General features: G+C 48.6%; 1 protein-coding gene across 4 annotated transcripts; it reads right to left on the reverse strand.

Moving 5' to 3' along the window:
- Positions 1-662: 662 nt before the first annotated feature.
- On the reverse strand, positions 663-6,904 carry FANCG (FA complementation group G). 4 transcript variants are annotated; one of them, XM_019663338.1, is made up of 14 exons: positions 6,538-6,904; positions 6,237-6,327; positions 5,725-5,856; positions 5,291-5,493; positions 4,199-4,334; positions 3,862-3,992; positions 3,615-3,761; positions 3,330-3,481; positions 2,872-2,938; positions 2,315-2,604; positions 2,119-2,165; positions 1,772-1,927; positions 1,193-1,316; positions 663-1,055 (listed from the first exon to the last, which is right to left on the reverse strand). In XM_019663338.1, exons 1-14 carry the CDS (start codon positions 6,631-6,633, stop codon positions 947-949), a joined length of 1,881 nt encoding a protein of 626 aa, XP_019518883.1. In that variant the 5' UTR covers positions 6,634-6,904; the 3' UTR covers positions 663-946. The 4 variants fall into 4 exon arrangements, 3 of the variants coding, with proteins under 3 accessions (XP_019518883.1, XP_019518881.1, XP_019518884.1); XM_019663336.1 differs by having other exon boundaries at positions 3,615-3,724; positions 3,927-3,992; positions 6,538-6,716; XR_002126327.1 differs by having other exon boundaries at positions 961-1,055; positions 1,193-1,284; positions 6,538-6,716.
- Between the last annotated feature and the right edge of the window lie 2,979 nt (positions 6,905-9,883).

Here is a 9,883-nt window from a genome sequence, read left to right on the forward strand (position 1 = left end):
TTACAGTTCCTCAGGGCTTGAAAATATATGCTTCCTCTTACCAATGGGTATTAATATTAATGGTTGGAGGAGAGAGGGCACTCAAGTCCAGAGAGGGGTCAAAAGGCATCCACAGAACAAACAGCAGATTTAATAGAGCCCAAAGGAAGAATAAGATTGCCTGCTGTGAGTTTTAGTCCTTGGGTCCCAAATGTCAGCTAGCCCTAACTAGATTCATTAGGCAGTGTTAGTAGCACACTGACTAGATTCATCCTTCACCCCTAACCACACAGAAACATTTGATGAGACAATCAAACCCCCAATTTCCGGAATTTAGGATTAGGGAGGAGGTAAGAAGTCGCTCTGAGACACAGGTCTGCTTGTCCGTCCCCTCTAAGAGTCAAGTACTTGCCCTTGTCCAGAGGCCTGCCTAGACCACCTTTCAAACCCAACTCCACTCATTCCGTCACTTCAGACAGGATCCTGGGCTTTGGGGCTCTGCTTTTAGGAAATGGGAAGAACTAAAGCCACTGCTTCCTGAATAAGGATTCCTGCAGCCCTTTTTTTCTACCAAGACCTCAAGTCATAAAGTAGATGATGTTGGGAGAGGGCATCTTAGACAACCAGCACTCAACTGAATCACAGCTGTGAGCCTTCCCACTCAAGTATATGTAATAGGCAGATAAGAAATAGATAAGAGATTTTTACTCAACACAAGGAGAAGTAGGAAAAAAGGTGCCACAAGCAAAGTGGGGCGGGCAGTCCTCTGGAGGGGCGGGCGGTCCTCTGGAACCAGAGGACAGTAACTAGGCCAAAAAATTTTGTAGGACTATCACCAACCTCTCCAAACCAGTTATATAGGAATGGTCAGCTCCAGTCACATTCCCCAAGAATGATAAACAGAAAGCACTCCCCAGAGAAAGATGGCCCACTGGGATCCCAGCTCAGACTCTTCAAAACATGGCAGCTACAGGTCACAAGGCTCTGGCAGAGATGTCCGAAACTCTCCAAGAAGGGTTTCATGGTCAGGAGGACGGATCCAGCTCAAACAGGTTTCAAGGTACAGAGGGAGAGACCTAGAGAACAAGAAGAATGAGGCGTAAGGCTGAAGGGTGGGCCAGTCCCTCCTTTTCATTCACCACCACCCAAGAAGCCCAAGGACTCCAGGACACCAAGTGCCCCTTAGCCCTAAGCCAGCAGGCCTTAGTCTCACCATGTAGCATTTTCCTGTGGCAACTTAGTTTGGGCTTCCAGCCTCCGCCAAAGAGCAGTGGCCTCATCCCTCCGATCCAGCCTCTTCAGGTTCTGAAGCAGGTGAAAGGAAGCGTCTCGATTCCCTGTAGTGCCACCCCATAGTACAGAGCCTTAGAACTTGACACAAGCTTAAGCATCATTTTATAAAAGAGGAAACTAAGGCATAGAGTGGGGAACTTTCTTGCCTACAGCCACACATTGAACCAGGAGTAGATCATTCCCAACCATTCCTAGCCCTAAGCACTGCATGCCCAGGACAAAGGGCTCAGTTGACTCTACTCCTGCCCAACACACTCCCAGTGCAGTCACTATCCTTGTGTCTAAGGACATTGGGGAGACTGGGGAGTTCCTGAAAGGCCTTCATACACACTTATGTATGTCTGCACACCTGGATATACCCCTAAGTATATATAGCACAACCCTATTCACCCCTCCTATCTATGAACATCACTCTTACATTTATCCCCAAGTATCTCCCCTATGGGCCTCTCTATCCTTGTGCATCTGTGCATAGATGATGTCATGCAAGTACACATACCTGGGCACACCTGCACACTGAGAAGGAAGTCCTGTAGCGCTTTCGTATCCTGGCCACTAGCCACCCATTCCAGTCCACGACTAATTAGAGCTGCGGCCCGAAGCTGTTGTAGTGCCACATTTGACGTACACCCCTGCTCACAGTTGGAAGGAGGCCCTGGAGATCACCCCCAAAGTCAAGAATTGTGTTCCCAGCCACACAGTCACCGTAACCCCAGGTCTCCCTCTATCTCAATGCGGACCCCCTTTCTCTTAAATATCCTGGTGGGCTGGGACACATGGAAAGGGAACTGATATCCACCACCACCATGTCCAGGAGGGAAGAGGAAAACTGAGAGTCTAGATTACCTTGTTCTTTGTCCTTAGGTGTGGCCCGGAAGAGCAGCTCAAGGCACCTGAAGTGGGACATAGAGCAGGGATGAAAAGGCGTCAACCTCAGAAACTCTGGGGTAAGTAGTTAAGAATGGAGCTCACCAATTGAGGTCCTAATCAGAAAATTATCCCTCCACTTTCCCTAGGGCCCTGGTTGGCTTCCAGGGCTCACCGGCTAAATTCACTAATTGCCTCTTTTCGGGCCCCCAGTTGCACCCAGGCTTGGCCTTGAAGCAAGTAGGTAGCAGAGACCCAGGGTGGGCAATGTGGCGACTCCTTGGTTCCTTTTCTGGCATCTTCCCACAGCTGGGGCACCTTGGGATGCAGAGATGATGTGCGGCTGAGCAGCTCCTCACATACGGTCAAAGCATCCTGGGCTCGGCCTGCCTGGATCAGCGCTGCTGCTGCCTCCAAGAACACCTCAGGCATACAGGGCCCTGGGGGGCAAGGGGGTGGGGAGAACTGGGGTGGGAGAAGGATGCAGTATCTTAAAAAGACATGAACCACCACTCCCAACCTTTTCACCAGGCTCTGGTACCACAAGGAGACCACCCATTCCTTGCCACCCTAGACTCCTTGCTCTGGGAAACCTTCCCGGTCTGACCCCCCCAGATTGTACAGAGAGAACGGCAGTGGAAACAAAATAGAAAACAGCAGTCCCGCTCTACTCCAAAAAAGACTCCAACCCTCTCCCACCCTAACTGCAGAGGAACTTGAAGACATACCCACCTTTGGCTCCGAGCCATCCAGCAACAGGGCCAGAAGGTCTAAGTAATGTTCTGCAGCGTCCTCTGCCCTGAGGAGTCATAGCCCATGAGCCTCACATTAGGCTCCTGCAGGGCTCCCCAAGTGATCTGGGCTAAAGGAGGGATGCTCAAGGGCTCTGAGGAGTGGGGAGTGTGGGGTCTTGAGGCTCCAAACCTGGCTCAGTATGGATCTGCCCTACTTACAGAATGGATTTGGGAGGAGACTTCAGAGTTTTAAAGATACAGGTTAGTGTTGGGGTTAGAGTCCTCAGTTCAGGTCCAGCAGCAAGGGAAGGGGCTGAGGAGTGGGGACCTATGTCCTGCCACTGACTTGTCAACCCCCCCAACCCCTGCCAAATTCACAAGAACAGAAGCAGAGTCACACCCCAGGAGTCATCAGAAGTAGGAAGAGGAGCTCACATGAGCAAGGTGAAACCTCACCTTTCCGTCTGTAGGCATCGGCTTGCTAGCAGGTGCTTGACTTGGCTCTGTGTGCCACAGTGAAGGGGTGAGGCTGGGTCAGGTCGTGGGAGTAGCAACTCTACCTCAATAAGAAGATGAGGGACTTCAGAGCTAGGAGTGATACTCAAGGCCTAAGAGGGACAAAAGAAGAAAGTACATCTATAATCTTTGGGAGCAATACTTCCTTCTACTTATACCCTGACTAGTCTCCCCAACACAAGCACCTGAGCAATCCCCATATCTTCATGTGGCATAGTTCTTTACCTCAACCAGAAGCTCCAGACTCTCCAGCTCTGCCACTGTGTTCCCCAGTTGCCGATATAGCCTGGAAGCCTCCAAAAGTGGGGGACCCGAGTTTGATCCCCCTTTCAGGGCTGCAACCAAGTATAATAGAGCTCTCTGTGGATTGCCCTACAGGGGTGAGAGGACACAAGCCTCAGCAACCCTCACAATGAAAAAAGCTATCCATAACACCCGTGGTTTCCCCAACCCACCCTAGAACTGTCTTTACCATCTTACGGAGACAGGTCCCCAGGGCCGTGTACACTTGGACCAACACAGGCCGTGAGCACAGACCTGAGGCTGCTTCATGCAGGTTGCTCAGTGCCCTGTGCAGATTCCCTGTGATCAGCTCCTGGAGGCCTGAGGGCAATTAGGAAGCAAGCTTAGAGAGGCCCATAGGGTATGCAGGTGCAGGGGTGGGGTTGGGGGGTGGGGGAGGGTTATGATGGGGAAAAAGAACACAGAGTTCTACTAAGCTAAACAGGACATGACAGGAAAGGCATGAGCCTAGAGGCCCCTTAAGATGGGAAGTAGGGAGGAAGGACTGGGTCAGATTGCTAACTGACCTTGGCGAAAGGCAGATGCTGTCAGAAGGACATCCCTCAAGCCCCGGGCATCCTGCAGAGTCAGTGGGGCATCTGACTTCTTAGCTGGGGGGCTCCAAGTTTTTAGAAGCATCAGCAGATCCTCAGAGGCCCCACTCTGGGGAGAGAAGGACCATAAGAGGCCCTAAGCCTGAAACCATTTCTTCTGTCTCAGCCTACTCTGGCTGGACCTTGAATCCAAGGGTCCTCCTGAGTCCTGTTCCCTCAATTGTAAGAGATATATAACTGTGGGGCAAGGATAAAGGGAGGAAGAAAAACCTGGGGCAATGATAATCTATTTTAGTGCACCTCCTTACTTACGATAAGCCCAGGAAGACTCAGGGCAAGGACATTGTTTGGGTTACTGATGAAAATACTGAGGCTGGGAAGTGACTTCAGCAAGGTTATGAGGGTCCTAACCCTATCTGAGATCACTAAGCTATTTTAAAAACGCTCCCTGGGCCGGCCGAATGGCTCGTTGGTTAAGAGTTGGCTTGGGAGCGCCAGCTTTGAGCAGCGGGGTCCGGATCCCACATGGGCCAGTGATGCTGCGCCGTCTACAGCTAAGATGGTGAACAACAGTTCGACCTGGAGTTGGGCTGCTGTTGAGTGCAGGCATAGGCTGCAGTGGGTTGCTGTAAACTACTGTGAGTGGCTGGCAGCCAGCGTGAGCGGCCGGTAGCCAGTGTGAGCTGCCGTGAGATGCCACGAGTGGCCATCCAATGGCTGAGGACCGACTGCCTCAGCCGGGAAGATCACAATGATCACAATACCAACATGGGCCAGTGAAGTGACATCCTCCACAACTACACTGAACAACAAAAGGAGAGCAACTTGTCTGTTCCCCTTCCCCGATTCCCCAATAAAAAATCTTAAAAAAACAACAAAAAACACGCTCCCAAGAGAACCCCCAATGAGGGACTAACCAGAACAAGGTCATCTAAGAGTCCCTGAGAGACCCAGGTCTTCTGACCACCAACACAGCAGCCTTTCCAGCACATAATCATGCTACAGCAGCTGGGAGGGATGGGAAGAGGGAAGAGACCTTTAGATCCAGGTCACTTCCTGAATTACCTGGCTGCCATTCAGGGTCTGCAGCAGCAAGGTCAGGTCCCCAAGACAGTCAGTGCTCAGCCAGAGGGCAACCTGTAGGCCAGCCAGGTGATGAAGTGCAGGCAGCAGCTCCAGCAGAGGGGAGGAAGCATGAAGGATGGAGTTCCACAGTTCCTTGAGCCCACATTCCAGCCTGGGCCCCAGCTGCTCCTGGGTCTCCAGCACTGTAGAGTACACACACACATACAGCTGAGGTAGGACCTCATCTCTGGCTTTCCTTTTCTGCAGGAGCCCAAAGGTCACAAAGGTGCTCCTGGTCTGAGCACATAGAGGATCAGAGAAGGGCATCTCTCTCTGTGGAGATGACAGATTATGTTGCTTCTCCTATCCCCTTGCAAGGACTTAAACCCAGACTGAGGTTGGCAGGGGCATGGGAGGCAATCTCTGGCACTCACCTCTCTCTAAGCCCTGTTGGATATCCTGTGCCTGGTCCTCAATGAAACCCTGGGCCAGGCTCGCCCTTAGGGTAATGAAGTTGCAAATGACAGTCAATTCCAAATGGAGAACAGGAACAGCTGCAGGGAGACCTGGAGCAACAAATGCTTGTCTCACAGCCTGCTCCCCCATGAAAGATTCCCTGAACAAGATCCCAACCCAGAGATTACCCCCCCCCAACCAGAATGGCCTCAATAAAGAACCCACCCTTTGGACAGTAAGTCTGGAAAGGGCAGAAAGTTCTCCAAATTAGACCATCCTGGAAACCACTTCTTCAAATGCTGTTGTTGTTGTGTGTGTATAATGAGGAGATTCACCTGTACAAAGGCGATTTCACTCCAGTCCTGTCTTTGCCTTAAAGAGGACCCCCTGCCTCCTGAATAATCACCTCAATCTCAGAAATGGAGAAGGGAAACTGGTCTCTGGCTGTGGAAGAGGGGAACTGACCATCCTGGGTTAGGGCCCTGCTTACCCTGCAGACTACGGAGGAGTCCCCTGAGCCCTTCCAGTGCATCTTGAGCCAACTGCTGTCGCCTCAGAGGCAGACCGGCGTCCTGAGCCACCTGCCAAATGTGGGATGGAATATCACTAAGGATCGGTCCTTTCTTCTCCCCTTGCAGCAGTGGAAAGGGATATCATTCTCCAATAATTTCTATCGTTCAGGGGGAGGTCAAGCTCAGCCCCTCCTCACGGGCTGGGGTAAATCCATTGCAAACTTTCTTTCTGCTATTTTGCGGTACAAAGGCAAGGGGCCCCAGCAATCGCCGCATTACCTTGGCCTGTCGAACTAGCTGATCATTCTTTTCCCTCCACAGATCCAGGCAGTTGGCTTGTGGCACTGAGGTGCCCAGAGAAGTCTGGTGGGACATGGTGGCTGAAGCTGGACCCGGACACCTGCCCACCCGAGCAGGGAGTACGAGCACTTCCGCGCCCTGCTGCGTCTCCTTTACTCCCCTCGGGGTACCAGCCGGAGCGACCTGCCTTTTCAGAGAGAAACGTACTCTCTCCTCGCCGCCTGGCGGGGCTTCCACACCTCGCCTCTTCCACCCTCCGCCTCTCCCCCACTCGCCTCTGGTTGGCCCCGACGGCAAAATTCTCGGCTGCGGTTGGTCGTCTTTCAAGAGATAGTCCCCGCGGGAAACTCAAGGAAGAAACGAGTCCCAGACCAGTGAGGAAGGCGGAGGCAGACCAGAGACAGGAGGCCTGTATGAAGGGGTAGGCATAGTGCTCACCGTTCCGCCTGCTCGGCCCTCGCCGAGGACAGAGCTTTGAGAAATAGATCTCGGAACCAGAACCCGAGGCCCACCCCTTCCCGCGCAGCCACACTTCCAGTTGTGTTGGCTTTCCGCCTCCGCGGAGGGCAGGCCCACGCGATGCATGCTGGGAATCGTAGTACTGCAGAGAGCCTCGTGAAAAGTACTGCTACGGCAGAAAGTGTCTCCAAAAGGGACTGATAGAAGACCAAGACCCTCAGGTAATCCACCCATCCTTTCTCTGCTCACCTTGGAGCAGCAACATGCTCACCACAGTCTGCTCTACCGCATGCTGTTTGACCGCTGGCAGCACAGCCCTGTGCTTGCAGGACTCACTGCCCAACCCTTTCAACAAATGGAGCTAGGAGAATCGGATATCTGTATGTCAAAACAAAACAAAACTACGACCATTACCATACATAAAATTAAGTCAAAACGGATAAGTTAGACTTCATTAAAATTAAAAACACTCGTGCTACAAAGACACCATCAAAAAAATTCAACCACAAAGTGGTAAATATTATTTGCAAACCATATACTTCAATAATGGATTTGTATCCACAATACGTAATTCTCAAAGCTCAACAATAAAAAAGACTTATTTAAACCATTTTAAGGCAGGCATAAAAATATGAATAGACATTTTACCAAAAAAGATACATGAATGGCCAAGAAGCACTTAAAAAGATGCAATAACATTAACCATTAGGGAAATACAAATTAAAACCATGAGATACCACTATGCACATACAAGGTGTGATCACAAAATACAGTAAATGTTTAAATAAAAATAATTATTACAGTAAAAGACACATTGCCATTAATCCCACTCAAAATACTCCCCCTCACTTCCAACATACTTATCCATCTCATTGTTCTTGCCACTTTTGAAGCAGTTCTGGAAGTTCTCTTTCGTGAGTGTCTTTAGTTGCACTGTTGTGGCTGCCTCGATGTCCTGAATCGATTCAAATTGTTTTCCTTTCATGGTCTTTTTGACATTGAGGAAGAGCCAGAAGTCGCATGATGCCAGATCCTGGGAATAAGGTGGATAAGGACACACTGTAATTTTTTTTTTTAAAGATTTTATTGGGGAATTGGGGGAGGGGAACAGTGTTGGGGAATGAAGGAAGGGGAACAGAGAAGTTGCTGTCCTTTTGTTCTTCAGTCTAGTTGTGGAGGACGTCGCTTCACTGGCCCATGTTGGTATTATCATTGCGCTCTTCCCAGGTGAGGCAGTCGCTCACCTGCCATTGGACGGCTGCTCATGGCAGCTCACAAAAGCTCATGCCGGCTGCCGGCCAGATCCACTGCAGCCTACGCCATCACTGGGAACTCAGGAGAGCCCAGCTCCAGGTCGAGCTGTTGTTCACCATCTTAGCTGTATAGGGCGCAGGCACACTGGCCCTCATGTGAGATCTGAATCAGGCCCTGCTGCTCAGAGCTTGTGTCCCAAGCCAACTCCTAACCAATGTGCCACTCGACCGGCCCCCGTAGTTATTTGACAGAAATTCCTGTACCAGAAGTGATGTGTGACATGGAGTGTTGTCATGATGGGGAATGAAGTAAAGACACTTACAAAAGATGACTTCCAGAACTGCTTCAGAAAGTGGCAAGAACGATGAGATAAGTGTGTCTGAAGCAAGGGGGAGTATTTTGAGGGGGATTAATGGCAATGTATCTTTTACTGTAATAAATTATTTTTTATTTAAACATTCACTGTACCTTTTGATCACCTTTCATACACACATAGAATGGTTACAATAAAAAAGCAGATAATACCAAATGGTGGGGATGTGGAGAAACTGAAAAGCTCATACATTACTGATGGGAATATAAAATGGTACAATTAATTTGGAAAAGTTTGGCAGTTTCTTGAAAAGTTAATCATAAATTTACCATATGACCCAGCAATTCCACTCCAAGGAATCCTCCCAAGAGAAATAAAAACATGCCTACACCAAGACTTGTATGCAAATGCTCATAAAGTTAAAAAAGTATGTATTCACAATAGCTAAAAACTGGAAATAATCCAAATGTCCATCAGTTGATCATAGCCATACAATGGAATATATGACTTAACATTAAAAAGGAGCAAAAAGTGATACATGCACCAATATGGATGAACCTCACAATCATTATTCCAAGTCAAAGAAGCCACCCCAAAAGACCACACATTGCATGATTCCATTTATAAAAAATGTCCAAAAAAGACAAACTTATAAAGACAAAAAAACAGATCAGTGGCATGGGGTGGGATTGGGGGTTGATTGTAAACAAAGAATGGAGAATTTGTGGGAAGGATGAAAATTTTCTAAAACTAAATTGTAGCACTTGACAGTGGTTTCTTACATGGTACGAAAAGCGCAAGCAACAAAAGAAAAAAGATGAATTTAACTTAATCAAAACGTAAAAATTTTGCACTTCAAAGGACACTACTAAGAAAATGAAAAGAAGCTAACTGATAGAATGTATAGAATATTTGCAAATCACATGTGTGATACGGGACTTGTATCTAGAACATATAAACAATGCTTACAACTCAATGATAAAAAGACAGCCCACTTAAAAAAGACAAAAAATTTGAATGAACACTTCTCCAATAAACACAAGAAAGATATTCAACATCATTAGTTATTGAGTACATAGAAACTAAAACCACAATGAGATACCATTTCACACCCTTCAGGATGGTTAGAATCAAATGGATAATAGTATGTATTGGCATGGATGTGCAGAAATTGGTACCCTCATACCCTGCTGGTGAAAATAGAAAATGGTGCAATGGCTCTGGAAAACTGGCAGCTCCGCAAAACAAAAAAACAAAAAAACAAGTTTAACTTTTTAAACAACTTCTAACTTTTTTTTT

The sequence above is a fragment of the Hipposideros armiger genome, unplaced genomic scaffold (genome assembly GCF_001890085.2).
Source record: "Hipposideros armiger isolate ML-2016 unplaced genomic scaffold, ASM189008v1 scaffold_388, whole genome shotgun sequence".
Lineage (NCBI taxonomy): Eukaryota > Metazoa > Chordata > Mammalia > Chiroptera > Hipposideridae > Hipposideros > Hipposideros armiger.